The 15,406-nt window shown below is 38.2% G+C and overlaps 1 protein-coding gene across 1 annotated transcript; it reads left to right on the top strand.

Annotated features, from left to right (window-relative positions):
* Positions 1 to 1,798: 1,798 nt before the first annotated feature.
* rab3ab (RAB3A, member RAS oncogene family, b) lies at positions 1,799 to 14,898 on the top strand. The gene is made up of 5 exons (XM_056734955.1): positions 1,799 to 1,895; positions 6,584 to 6,811; positions 11,731 to 11,849; positions 11,946 to 12,070; positions 12,457 to 14,898. The coding sequence occupies exons 2-5, from the start codon at positions 6,584 to 6,586 to the stop codon at positions 12,645 to 12,647; spliced, it is 663 nt and encodes a 220-aa protein (XP_056590933.1). The 5' UTR covers positions 1,799 to 1,895; the 3' UTR covers positions 12,648 to 14,898.
* Positions 14,899 to 15,406: the final 508 nt, after the last annotated feature.

Here is a 15,406-nt window from a genome sequence, read left to right as displayed (position 1 = left end):
ATGTAGCATTGTCCACATTCATCTCAGAGATCAGCCGGGATAGATACACAAGAATTCAGGCTTAAACACACCCCTTTAGCTCCAGTGCTCTTACAATGGAGACTGTGAATCATTTCTAGTGTCTAAAACAAAATCTGTTGTAGGATAATAACAGAACTGTATCATTTTATATGAAATAATGTGCTAAATTCTCTGTTTGTCAATATTACTGACAATGTCAAGTGTTTGTTCGGTTTGTTTACAGGTTAAGGCCACACATGCTTTAGCTAAATGTGTTTTATTTGTTCATTACTGTTAGAGCCAAAAAATACTCAATTCTAAATTCAGGTTGTTCTGAACTGCCAATAAATAAAAGCATCGTTGTGTTGTTTGGATCCGTGTTGATCTAAATGTGGAGTAGTAAAATAGGTGTCAAGAACTGGTCAAAATGAATTGCTGGTGCAGGTGCAACAAACATAGCGCTTATTCAAATCTAGATTGGTCAATGTATGTCAACTTATATCAAATTGACAAAGTACAAAGTATATCATTTCATTTAGAAATTAATAAATAATAGGTCTGCATAGATATAAAATGTTTAAAAAGCATCTCAAGCTAAGAAATGAAGCTGAATAAGCTTGTATATAAAATGCCAAAAGTACAAATTAGACAATGGAGAGAAAGTAAGTTCCAGGATGTGACATGTGCAGTCAAAACCTGAAATATAAACGTGAAATATAAATAAAATGTATTTATTACCAACATATTGAACCATCTGTTCATTTTTTCCTAAACCCCTAGAAAATATCAGTCTATGCACATTTTCTATTTAAAATGATGGTAATATACATCTTATATACATTCGTTTTTGAGAGACAAAATACTATGTGCCCATTTAAGAAAAATGAGGGTCGTTGTGGATGTGACAAATTTGAAAGGGGAACAAACTTGACTATGGAAAATGCTTTAAAAATAAAAAAAGTTTGAGAGACATCACATTGTTTTTTAAACCAACAAAGCTATGATGAAAACCGTATACACTTTTAAAAATATAGGTGCTTAAAGGTTCTTCACAGCGATGCCATAGAGAACCATTTTTGGCAAAGCAAAGAACTATTTAGTCTAAGGTTCTTTAAAGAACCACCTCTTTCTTGCCGTTTTTCTTTGGATCATAAAGGTCCTTGATGAAACCATTTAGACAAAAATATGTTTTATTTGGCATCGTGAAGCACCCTCATTTTTAAGAGTGCATCGGAACATAATTCTCTTACTCCAATAGAGTCATTTTATAGGTTTTTTTTCACATTACTAGCACTCTAATGTATAGGAACGATGAACTTTAGTTGTGTAACTTAAATAGCTCAAAGCTAAACACCACTTGTGGTTTTTCGCGCCACCCAGTGTTCAAATTCTTGTTTACGTTTGCAAATGTTTCAATCATTTTATATTGTCTTGATATTGTTCAGTTTGCGTCTTATTTTAGTCGCTAGTTATTTTCAGTTGCAACTATTTCCGGCTCTACAGAAACTATTTAGTTTTAAATGTCAGAAGTTGTGGTAAAGTTACAAGCATTGGTTACATATCACTGTGTTGAAAAGGCCACTGACCTGCATTGTTCATGTAAACAAATTCTTGTGTCAGCTGGTCATTCTTCACAACCGTTTTAATTGATTAATTATGGAGAGACTGAAGCCCCGACTGCTCAATAATAAATGATGTTGGTTTTAAAGCTTCTTAAATATTTTACGGCCTATGGGAGGTATCGCGATCGTATTCGTGCTCCGATGCGTCAATCAAAGTGTCCCTGGTCCCGCCCCGTCTTTGCGTCACACGTCTTTCAAGTGACGTCAAGTTTGTCTGCAGGTGTTGGAAGAGGCGCAGTATTGGCGTAAGTGACGCTTAAAACGGATTTTACGGTAAGACCACATCGGTAAAATGCGTTTGAAATTATTTGCGGTGAATACATCGCAATATATGATAGGAGTGCGTGTTTTTACTGTAAAAGAGCTAAAGATTAAGCGCTGATGGCAAAGAGAATAACCTTCATTTGACATGGACATCGCGCATCCTTGTTTTTACTCCCAATGAAAGGCACATCTGCCACATTACATTTAACACATTGACACTGCATTGCACGTATTTTCTTTGTATTTGTATATATATATATTAGTAAGAATAATGAAATCGTGATCGTTTTCTTTAGCATCATCTCAGAAGATGGTGAATCAGGTGAAAATATCTTCCGCAGCAGTGTTGCGTGTACATGTGCTGTTTCCTATTATGTAAGGATGCCCTGATCTCTTGCTGGTTTATACATTTTCTCTAACTGATGTTATACACTATATTATACCCTGTAATATATAATATATTTGCATATGTTGAGGAAATTCATTGAATATTGTCTTGTTAAACCCTTCAAGGCATTGTAATGGCATAATCCCAATTATGGCTTTATTTCCTATAAGATTTTCCTCTTTCTCTTAACAAAATTGCTGACATTAAATCGTCTTTTAACCATCTTTCTGGACAACCACAAAACCGTGGCTCTGTAAGCTCTCTTGCTTTCTCGTTTTGTTTCTGTGGGATATCAACACGCTATCTGAAATGACATTTAAAATTAAGATTTCTAAACAAATCAGTATGACATTTCTTGGACAACACAGCATAAACCATAGAGTCCCTGATGCTGTCAGCGGAACTTTGCATTATTGAGGATTGGAGTGTAAAGGAGGTGAAATGAGCAGAATCTTAGCTTTCTTAATGCTGAAACCTCTTTACTTCAAAGGTATGACCACAAAGATGCGCTCAGTTCCCCCCGGGGCGGTCCGGCATCTCTGTTTTTGTTGGGCCGTGAGAGCAGCTGGTCTAAAAGTTTGCTTCTATTTTTAGTCAGCTCCAGCCCTGTGTTATCAGGAGAGATGCTGATTTCAGGATGCTTTGGTGTTCTGCGAATCTTTCAGACACACCAGACGTGTGCTGAGTTGCAGATCAGTTTCCAGGGTATCCTGAGGTGGAGGGTTTCTTTCTGCTTTTGGACTGGGTTTTGAATATTTTTCATTGAGATGAAGGTTTATTTAATATTAGAATATTCGTGCTGTGTTTAATGGAGTACGGATCTGCAATAGTGCACACTGTCCGATGGTTTCCAGCCGACATCACACAAATGTATCTTATGTTCAGGTGTCCTAGAAACTGGATAGGATGCTTATTTGCCACAACATCACCAATCTCTCTTTTGGCTTTTTTTGTCTCAGTTTTGATAGTGTCTGATAATGAAAAAGAAAATGATTTTTATTAATCAAATAATCTCTATCTCTATGTGTGCGTGCGTGTTAAGAAGAGAGTCTATGTTGTCAATGAAATACAGGCTTACTTAAAGTCGACATGAAATGGTAGTTGCAATGGTGTTTTCTTTCCTTTTGTGACGTGTGAAATGGCTTCTGGAATGAGGAAAACATGTAGGGCGGGACAAGATTTCATTCTTTAGGAATTGGAAGGTCAATTCAGGCCTCATTGCATGTTCATTGAGCTCAGTTGCACTATATTTTTGCAAATACAGTTATCTGGGTATTCCATGTATATGAAAAAATTGTACAGTATTCATACTACACTGCAGAAATAGTAATAGTTTATTTGTGTGCGTGTGCATAGTACCTTATTAAAGGTAATACACTCTTAAAATGGATTTGTGAATTTTAACACATTGTTTGTGTCATCCTATTTTAGCACAAGTGTATTGAGTGTTCCATAGTAGAAAGAATTGTTGTATTTTTTTTTTAATACAATATAATATTTTGAAAAATCTAGGAAAATAAACAGTTCTGGGGCACATTTTACCTCCATTTTAATGATAGTCAATGGTGTCCCCAAAATCTCAGTTGCTAACGTTCTTCCAAATATCTTTCTTTGTGTTCAAGGGGAAAAATCAATTTATACAGAATGAGTTTAGCAATTCATGATAGAAATCTAATTTTTGGGTGAAAATTCCCTTTTAACCTCATATATAGTGGCTAACATAATAAAGATGGTTAACTCGTGAAATGAAGATTCTTGTTTTTCTCTACCATAAAAGTAAATGGTGATCATAGATGTGTTTTTTTGTATGCAAAAAAAATTCTCATTTCATGTTATTAGATAGATAGAAAATCCTTTTCATCGTGGGCCTTTTTGAAACCCTTGCACTCCCTTTACTTAAACATGTAAAACAAATGTGAGGCTTTAAGTAAATGTGAGGCTGTAATGGCCACTCTGGGATCAAACTAAACCAACATTCCCTCAAACTGCCTGAGACAGCCTGATTAGAATCAAACAACTGCCCTTGTCAAAGTGAAACTCTCACACAGTGTTTCAGCCTTTCTCTTATAGAGAAGTGAGTGCATGTGACATCTATAAGATCTGATTGTTGCCGTTGTTCTGTTTCTGTGTGCTTTGCCAAGTCATCCTGATCTGTATAGCATGTGATCTCATGTTACAGTTGTCCTGCGGACCAAACTTCCTACCCAGCTCACCTTTAACATCCTGTTTCGGTTAATTGCATTCTCAAAAAAGACTCTACAGTTACACATCATTTCTGCAATGGCTACAGCAGATCATGTGAACCTCTTGTGAACAGTAATGCTTTGCTATTTGGCAGAGTTAGATGGAGCTGAACAAAAACCTGTTTTATATTCACAGACTCCTGTACCAATTATTGTTCTGACACCAAAAGAAAATGTCGGATAAGGCCCAGATCTCGCATTACTTCAAATTCATTTTGTTTAGCATTAATTGGTCGTAAAGAAAGTATTTAAATAGGTGGTGACCCTAACTCAGGTCTGGAAAAATGAGTCGCTCATTTAAATATGTTTGAAAGGATAGTAAATGGGTAAATGTACATTTTGAAGTAGTAGGCTATTAGTGCTTTTTCTAACTATATAGCATAGTTCTGAATGCACCTCTGGTCATGTGAAATCATGTGATAGCTGATGAACAGACCAATATTCAAGGCACAAAAAATCTTCACTTTCTTATTAGCTTGAGTGAAGTAATGATGTCTAATCTGTGAACAGATCATTCTTTTCAATGAACCGGTTAATCCAGTTCCATCTGAATAAATCATTTACAAATCAGACTGATGTGGGTCTCGAGCCTCACTGACTCAAGCGGTTTTCGAGTTAACAGCTCACTGGAGACAGTTATCAGTAAAAACAAGACTTTCATGAAGCTAAGCTGTTCCCTGGCTTCAGAAGACTTCAGAAGAATATATTTATTTTAAAATTGCCTTTCTAAGGCTTTAACGCTGCAGTTCATTTGTTCATTCATTGTTTTGCACAGAAAACGCAAGCAGTAAATTCTAAATGTCTAAATTTCAGTAATGCGGCTTGAAAGATAGAAGAAAATTACCAACACAATCTTCCAAAAACGTAATGTTCGATCAGATTTGTACGTTTTTGTACGATTTCCTTTCATGCCAGTGATAGTAGGGTTATGGGTGGGGGTTCATTATCATTTTTTTCTTGTAATGGTACGTTTTTGTACGATTCACAACGTACAAAATAATGTGAATAAGCCATCTTGTAAAACAGTTACGAATTTCCGTGAGATCCGGTTGAAATAACATAAAAGTAAGAATTGTTAGGTTTCTTTAAAGTGCGCCTGAAATCAAAATTTACTCCATTTGATTTGTTAGCGCACATTGGGTCTCATTCACTAATAATTGCGTAGGTTTTTTCGTATTATACGCACATTTGAACTTCTCACGAAATGTCCCGCCTAATTCACAACACGTGCGTATGCACATGAATTTGTTCTTAACCTCGTCCTTATGTTAGTGAACTTGGAGTATTCTAAATGAGCGGCTGCATGCAGGAGTTTAGTCATTTGCATAAAACACACCCAGTCCATCTCCATATAAGGGCTTTACGCCGAACTTTTCTGTATCACCTGTCGACACTAAGTCAAAGATACTCCAGGCAACTCCATGTGACGCTGTCTACAGACTCTTGCAAGTAACTCCAAGTGTGCTGTCCTCAAAATCAGTTCATACGCAATAAAAAAAACTTTTATACAGATACGCAGATTACAGAATTCTCGTTAGCTGTTCGCAGCTCGAGCTATAGTCTGACGCAGCTTTTCTTACTCTTTCACTGTATATGATAAAATATACATTTATGCGTAATTATATATATATATATATATAATTATATATGTATATAATTTTGTATTAGAGAGAGATACAGAAAGAATGATACTGGTGTTTTTTGCCTATGTTTGCTTTCAGGTGTTTTTTTTGTGAATCATGATTTATTCGTGAAAACGATTGTACGCAGGTTTCATGCACACATTTTTGCGTACGCATACTTAGTGAATGAAGGCGATTATTTTTTTGGGAGGAACAATTTGTAAGTGCAAGTCAATTTTCATTTTCTTTTTTGTCTTCATAATCTTTTATCAAAATTTGATATTGTACTTCTGAAGTAAAGTTTGTTGCAACTTTGGTTCACACAGACACGTCAAGCACGCCTGGTTATTAGCTAATGCTTATGTCACAGAATGCTAACTCTTTCTACCATCCATACATATTATTTAGAATCTTGAATAACCTCACTTTCTCTGTACCCTCCAGATGGCTTCAGCTACAGATAACCGTTATGGACAAAAGGAGTCTTCCGATCAAAACTTTGATTACATGTTCAAAATCCTGATCATTGGGAACAGCAGCGTCGGGAAGACGAGTTTTCTGTTTCGTTATGCAGACGACTCTTTCACACCAGCGTTTGTAAGCACAGTGGGCATTGACTTCAAGGTGAAAACCATCTACAGGAATGACAAGAGGATAAAACTTCAGATCTGGGTGAGAAATAATTTCCCATCAGCATTGGACTTTTGAGTTTAGTGAAATGTTTGCTTGTTACATATTATGTGCCGGTGTATGGGTTTGTTCTGGTCATCTGAAGCAAGGGGTAAAAAAAGGCCAGGTGTAGGATTTATGGATTTGTTTGTGAATGAAGAAACTGGGGCAGAAAGAAGTTTGTATTAGATTTGAGCTGTTTCCTTATATGAAAGTTCTTTACAGTTCAGTCATAGCTCTATAGTTGACAATCAATAGCGTTTATACAGCTGTCTAAACGTACTCTTTATTGGTATTGATCCTTACATTTCAGAGTAATAAATCCAATCTCAGGAACGGAGGTTAAAGCAGTGGTACTAGTTATGCTTTAAGACCCAGATTTTATTGGTATCCTACACAGTTCCAAAATTGCTTGTGGCAGTCTATTACTCACTATGTGAAACAACTGGAGATATCTTATTTCATTTCCAAAATTACATAGGATCTTCTAAGGTTAGATGTATAGCAATGTGCATAGACCCAAGACAAAAAATAAAAAATTATGCCAACATTGTAGAAACACAGAATTACATGAGATTACAAATGACAAAGAGCAGAATATATTAAATTAACCATTGGGGTCAATGAAGCTGGGGTACTTAAATAAATATCTGCAGTGGTCTTTAAAAAGAGTCATTAGCTGGCCTATGTGATTGTGTAGGTTTTCTCATGCATTGGACGAGTAACCAATCAGAAAAGCCTACGATATGTCAGGACCCTTCCCCCCAATGCCTCATATTTCCCTCTGGTGGAAAATGACCCTCCCCCACCTCACAGATCAGCACACGCTTGAGAAAAGCTTTCGCTTTATTTCTGTAGCTAATAATGCTAAGAAATACTAGATCACTACGTAATAAATATTGTGTTAAATATACTTGAACAATAATATGCAAATAGCTTGTGTAACAATTTGTCACATGACCTCACCACATTATTCAGCAAATGCCGTTCCGCTTATGATCTCTGGAATTCATTTTTTTATGTATTTTTGCTCGTCGCAGGTCAATAAAATAATATATATTATTTTAGTTTATATAACATCTAGTTCATTCTTTAAACTGGAAATGGGAAGTCAAGTGCATTGCATTGTATTAATGAAGTCTGCACTGCACATTTTGTCATACGCATATAGAAACATACATTTTTCAAAGTCTTCAATTTTTGGCTTAACATAGATGTATATTCGGTATACCTTTATATTGTTTTTATGGTTCAGAAACAGTGTAATAGAAAATAGAAACACTGCAGCTTGCTGAAAAGATGCTGATGTATTATTGTTGTATCAGACTCCAGAGCCAAAAATAGTCTTCCAGTCTCCATTCCAGATCCTTTTTGATATATTAAATTAATAGGGCAGTCGGTAGATGCAGTGGTAGGAACCCAATATGATCTCATAAAGTCTCCATTGGAATGAAACTAAGTGCCAAAGAGAAATTCGGTCTATTGATTTGTCAAGTTACTTTGATATAATCCGCAGTGATGCATGATCCATCTGGATCCTTGCATACAAGTTATCGGCAGCATTTTTTCGGAATTCAAAAAGATTTTCAATGGCTATGAGCCAAGTAAACGTGCAAACTCACTCCCTGAGATAGATGGTGCTTAATGAAAAACAGAAATACCCCGTTACACAAGGTAGCACTGCGCAAATTTATGCTTCTGACACTCGCTTGTCACACAGAAGAATACATTTTGCTTCCTCTTCGTCAATGTGTGCGTGTGCGCCACCAAGTCGTGTTTTACTGTTACTTCAGCAGCTCCAGGCAATAGAACAAAAGTACCAATCTCTTTGGTTGTTCAGTTTTTGTTATCTGTTCAATAGGCAAGATCGTAACCCTTCCTAGTGATTTACAAGTGAAAGCACCGTCATATTGTCTGATCATCATAAATGTCCAAATGCTAATATCACCGCCAGCATTTCAAGGTGATTGATATGTTTTTGTGAAAGGGTGCCTGACGCGGGTTTGCTGTCGCAAAAGGGTTCCCCAGCCTGTCTTCGGGGCATCCGTTGTCATTTCTTTCCTTCTGCATACCAAGCCAATCTCCGTGCCTGTGACGAATAGGTGAGGGGTTTTCCCCAAAATTGCAGCGGCCATATGTGGACCAGACCCACCAGAATAAGCCGGGATGCCGCAGCCACGAGATCAAGCATTCTCTGAAACTTCTTGAGCGGGACGAAATGATCTACTCTGGACGAAGCCGCAGAGCACTTGACTGCCAAGGCGCGTTCTGGCGTTAGCTAGGCTTGAACCCGAGTTGACTACATGCCCAAAATTGAATTTGTTGAGTAGGGGTTGACAAACTCTTGCCGAGGTTGGAAGAGGGTCGAGCATCAGCCTGGGACAGGGACCTCTTACCCTGGAAAGACTGGCACACCTAGCCGAACAGGAGCGCTTCAGAACGGGCTCTGCTCTCGGCTGCGGCAGTGTTGGCACCGGATTGGGACGTTGCTGCTTTGGCGCTGGTTTTGAGAGGCCGGCATCAGCAGAAGGACCTGCCTTCTTTGGAAGGAAGTGGCGCATCACCTGCGATGACTTTTATGCTTAGGTGAAGTGCTGGGTGAAGCCTTAGACAGCGGAGCCGACCAGACCAGCTGGGGATACAGGATAATTTTGGAGGGCCACACAGTCGGCATCGTTGATGTCCGTCGGATTTAACCACAATTGGCATTCCAACACCACCAGGCTTGCCATGGCTCATCCGACTGCTTGGGCGGTGATTTTCGTGGCGTGTACAGCCAGATCTGTTGTGCTGGGCAGCTTGCGGAATAACACCTGGTCAGACTCAGTTTCGTCCATATCGTGGAGAAGCTTCGCCGGAAGACTTGGATTATGCAATCGCGTGGAGGGCGGAAGCAGCTTGTCCTTCGGTGGCATAAGACTTTGCCGCCTTGGCAGAGGTGGGCAGCTACAGACTCCTCCAGAGGTAGGAGCTTCATATACATATTCATCCGCGCCGTCAACCGGGAGAGCGTGTGGGTGACAGAGCTGTGGGGCGCTGGCAGAGTGGAGGGCACGCCAAGATCTAATGAGCTCTTGGTGAACCTTTAGGAAGAAGGGAGCGGATCTCTGGCAGGGAGGAGCCCCGGCTGCAGGAACCACTCGTCCAGGCTGTGTTCCTGCTGGATAGCTGGAAGCACAGAGAGTGGGAACGCTGAAGAAGGTGATCCGGTAGCGAAGCATGGTTGAGGGAAAGGGGCGTGGGTCCCACCCAGGCAGACGACGCACTCAGAATGGAAATCTTCAGTGGGCAGAGAGACTTGGCAAGAGCCGCAGAATACATTTACTTCAAAATGATAAGACAGATCTACTCACCATGTAGCAATGAGAGAGATGGACATTTGATGATTCTTAATAAATATGTAGGGGTGTGGTTAAATCATAAAAAATTGGCTAAAACATACACTGTTTCCGTAGTGACATGAATGTCTGGGACACATTTTAATTAGTTAACACATAAAATATATATATAATTTAATATATATAATATATTAAAATATATTAAAAAACATCCATCCATCCATTTTCTACCGCTTTTCCGAACTACCTCGGGTCACGGGGAGCCTGCGCCTATCTCAGGAGTCATCGGGCATCAAGGCAGGATACACCCTGGATGGAGTGCCAACCCATCGCAGGGCACACACACTCACTCATTCACTCACGCACTCACACCCTACGGACAATTTTCCCAGATCAACCTTTTGCCAATCAACCTTGCATGTCTTTGGACCAGGGGAGGAAACCGGAGTACCCGGAGGAAACCCCCGAGGCACGGGGAGAACATGCAAACTCCACACACACACAAGTCGGAAGCGGGAATCGAACCCCCAACCCTGGAGGTGTGAGGCGAACGTGCTAACCACTAAGCCACCGTGGCCCCCATTAAAAAACATAACAACGGAAAATAAATTTGCATGACTTTAAATTTAGAGGTTTGGATTTGGGACATCCATCTCCCAATTGAAAGTACCCAAAAAATTATGATTTTATATATATTAAGCTTACTGATATTATAACTATTATTGTGGGTTTCCAAAGATGACAGAAAGATCCAAGTAAACAATCAAGATATGAATACTTGAATGCTTTTTCAATGTGTTTTTTTATATTGGACAGCAATTTCCACAAATTCTGTGGAATGGCCCATTTACAAAATAGGCTCTGTGAGCAGTTTGTCAGTTTGGGGCTACTGTAGAAACACCATGGTGAATTCCAAGCAACAGTGTAGATATTTTTTACACCTCTATTTTATGTTTGTTCTGTATGCATAATGGTTTAACTGTGGGTGTTCGTAGTAAACAGGCTCATATCTTTGGTGCAGTGATGCAGAGATCAGTTCTTTACTTACTTAACCACTAACATTCTGAATGCCTATTCTTGCTTTCGTGGACTATTGGATTTCGTCACAGGTCGAGCCAAAAATGAAACCATAGCTAAATCCTGTTTTCCTGGTTTGTCTGAAAAACAGCAGTGTCTTTGAATACTTTATTTAGCCACATGTTAACCCTAAACTGCTCATTTCTGAATACTCTCTTTACATCACTGTGCAAATATTGTAGTCAATCAGTCTGGGTTTTTGGTATTTTTAATAACACTACCAGTTTATGTTTCTGATGATCTGCTTGTTTCGAATTTGAAGACTAATGGTTAAACATGTTAAATTATTATTTGGGTGATATGTTTTATTTGAATTTGTATACTTTTATTTTACTATTCAGTTTTGATGAAATAGAAGTCCTTGAAACTTTCTCAGATTATGATATCATGCAAAAGTTGGCTGATACCAGTAAATAAATGAACATTTTAACTCAAGTTTTGGTTTGGTCACTTCGGTTGATTATGTTGTTCGGTTCATATAATGGTTTGTTGGCTCTTCCTCAACAGGACACAGCTGGGCAGGAGCGTTACAGGACCATCACCACTGCCTACTACCGTGGAGCCATGGGCTTCATCCTGATGTATGACATCACCAACGAGGAATCATTCTCTGCAGTGCAGGACTGGTGAGGCAGATACACCCAGCTAAAAAATTGAAAAGGAGAATAGGAAACCCTGCTTTGCAGGCAAACGTATATTCATTGCTCACTAATCTTCTACAGGTCCACACAGATTAAGACGTACTCGTGGGATAATGCCCAGGTTCTTCTGGTGGGCAACAAATGTGATATGGAAGATGAGAGGATCGTGGCCTCTGAGAGGGGCCGGCAGCTTTCCGAGCACCTCGGTAAGGTTTCTCCTGTAGTGGTGAACATATCACTACTTTCCATGGATCATGCGTCATACATATCTTGCTTCTGACACAATTGAACAGAACACCCAATTTATGATTATGGTTTAACGTGTTGCTAAAAAATAATTACACAATCCTGCAAAAATGTAAATACATATTGGTAAATATGGCATTTTTAACCTTTTTTGTTGATAAATATGTAAAAAATTATACACATCAAAATGGTCCTTACAGTAATGGCCATCTTGGAGGTTTTTATTTATCAAGCTCCCAACAATGCACTTTGGAATTAAAGGATACATCTTGTGTCAAGAGTATTTTCTATGAACTTCTATGTAGCTCACCAGTTTTTGTGACAGAGCTTCTTGGTCTTTATTTAGGTTTTGAATATTTTGAAGCCAGTGCCAAGGACAACATCAACGTCAAACAAACCTTTGAGCGGCTGGTGGACATAATCTGTGAGAAGATGTCTGAGAGTCTGGATGCTGCTGATCCTGCAGTGACGGGAGCCAAACAGGGACCCCAGCTCACAGAGCAGCCCGCCGCTCCGCACCAGGACTGCGCTTGCTGAAATCAAACCCAGCTCCATCTGCACTGCCTTGCACCAACACGAGCAACACGTTTAGGTATTTAAAAAAGAACAAGAAACATAAAACCCTCAATTTCCCTTAATGTCTGCTCTGGCCACACCCTAGCTCCTCCTAGGACTTAGCTCCTCCCCCTCATCTCTGAACTGTAGGAATTTTAACATCCTAAGCTTTGAAATAATTTTATTTCACCCGCAAGTCACTATAAAAAAGCCATAGTACCCTTTATGGGTTTAGAATAGGCTTGAAATTTGAAAGGGTTTGCTAATACTTCACGATATAATTAGGCCTAAATTTAAAAGTTTAAAAGGAATGTGAGGTTAAATTAGTTTAGGCCGAGATAAGATTGGATTTAAGTTCATAGCACTTCTTTTGTTTGTTTTAACAATTGTGTCCGTGCACACATAATCACTGTTATAGCCTTCATTTCACTTCATGTTTCAAAATTATTTTTTTATTTTTTCTTATTCTCCCTGTCCTTAAATTATTTATGAACAAATGAAGAGTTTGGTTCCGAAATAAGATAACTCAAACCTTTTTTTCAAAAATCATGTTTTTTATTGTGCATTCCAATTAATAATAATCAAACTGCGGTTGGTTGGTTTGTTTGTTTTGATTTAACCCATAATAACTCAAAACATACAGCTAACTTACACAATAAAAACATGAAAACATAAATAAAAGACAGGATTTAAAAAACGGAGTTCTCATTTTGGAACCAAACTCTTCAAATATAAAAGAATTCTAGGATAAGATTTCTGTATATTTATTCAGATTGTGTACATAATACAGTGCAGTATTTAAATTATACAGTTAGAGATGCATATCTAAAATGTTTTGTTATTGATATCATTTTTTTGACCAATTTACAAAAATATAAAGAAAGTTAGAGTAGTCAGTTAATGCTGTTTTCATGGTAACTTTGCAGTGCTTGTCACAAACCTTTCTTGCTTATTTGTATCTGTAAAATATCAATTGTTCACTGCCTTGCCTCATGTTATTTCAGTCCAGAGACTGAAACCCAAATATCATACAGAAACATTCCTTAATGTAAATTGCATGGAAGGAAATGAAGCCATTTAGGCACATAGGGGTAGGGTTCCTTTCTAACTGCTTTCTTAGGTCTAGTAAAGTGTGTTTTCAGAATCTGAGTTTATTTTCTGCCCATGCTCTTGCTTCCATCTTTGTAGCAGCGGAGCCATTATCTTGTACCGGCTAATATCAACAATACTCTTATTAAATACTCGCTCTCAACTTTTTGCTAAAGTTACTCAGATTTGATTAGCATTTCCCATAATGACTCTCTAGATTAGGTGTCCTGTGAAAGATTTTATGTGGCTCCGTTTAATGCCAGGCCTGCAGCTATAATGCAAAAATCTGCAAAAAAAAAAGTATTAACGTTTACATGTGCAAGATCCTCCCAAATTATCCCGCATCTTTCCTTTGCTATTCTGTCTTCCTTTCGTGAAAAATTACTGTAAATACATTTGAGTCTTGGTTTTATGTGTGAACTGTGTTGTAAAAACCCTGGGTTATAAGTAGAAAAAAGGATATAAAGGATGTTCTTTACCTGCTGTTGTGTATGCCTGCTTGTGAATGAATGTGTCACTTTATTACAGAGCAATATTGAAGAAAATACCTGATCATGTGTTACGATTATTCATCACACTAATAACACATTTTTTATGTAGGATGTGAAAGAAATGGGATTGTCTATGTTAAGTGGTTTAAATACTGGTTGAGATGCAATCGGACTGAATATCATCCAATCTGGAGCAGGTTTGCTGAAACTCAAAGGCCAGACTAAACTTTTTTAATACCGATCAAATTTGATGGAAATCACGTGCAGTTTTTCACTGATATAGAGTGATTTTACAGATGTGTGAAAGACATGGGCTTGAGTCTCTATCATCATCACAGTTCACCCTGTAATGTAGCCTCTCCACTATCATGAGTCATGACTACGATCCAGAGCTTGTTCTCCGTTTCCTACATTTTTTTGATGTATTTTTTATTTTTGTGTGCTGATCATGCTTTCCATTGTTTTTTATTCGTTTTTTCTGGTATCAAAGTGTAATGTACAAGGAAAAAACACAAATATGCAGTCGTAAATGTACTGTATTTACCAAGGGGTTTGGTGTCAAAGTGTCCAGTGGTGAAATTTACCAAATCAACTGTCTATGTTGTGAAAATGACTGAACTTAATAAAAATAAAGGTTTGTGCTGTTTACTTGAGTCTGAGGTTATGTGTCATTGTGAAATAAAGCTTGCCTGTATCTATTGATTTGCTTGGTCAGCATTGTTCCTAACATTTACTATTAATAAATTACAGTGGCCTGTGGCAAAGAACAAACCCTAGAGGGGACTAAAGGTTAAACATTTTTTATGTTAAGCTAAAAATAGAAGCACTCCCACTGGGACATTATGGCAGGGCTGCGTTCAGCCTTGACAAAACGTATATTAAACGGAAACGGTGGTGCATTGAACACCTGTTCTGATGACCCAGTTGCAACTATGGCAGCTGAGAAGACTTTTCTTTTGAAGAATTTTCGGAGTCAGATGAATTCGGTACAAATACGTGATTAATACTATAAAACTAATATCAAACAAGAGAAAACGTATCTCAAAACCCATTGCACACCGTTTCCAGGCAACATGTCGTTCAACCCAGAAACCATAGCAAAACGTTGCGCACCGGTTTGAACTTGAACATGCAACAGGATGAAGGCAGATTCAGCTGTTG

This window comes from Triplophysa dalaica, chromosome 21 (assembly GCF_015846415.1).
Source record: "Triplophysa dalaica isolate WHDGS20190420 chromosome 21, ASM1584641v1, whole genome shotgun sequence".
Lineage (NCBI taxonomy): Eukaryota > Metazoa > Chordata > Actinopteri > Cypriniformes > Nemacheilidae > Triplophysa > Triplophysa dalaica.
Note: the sequence above shows the minus strand (reverse complement) of the source record. Positions and strands in the feature narration are given on the sequence as shown.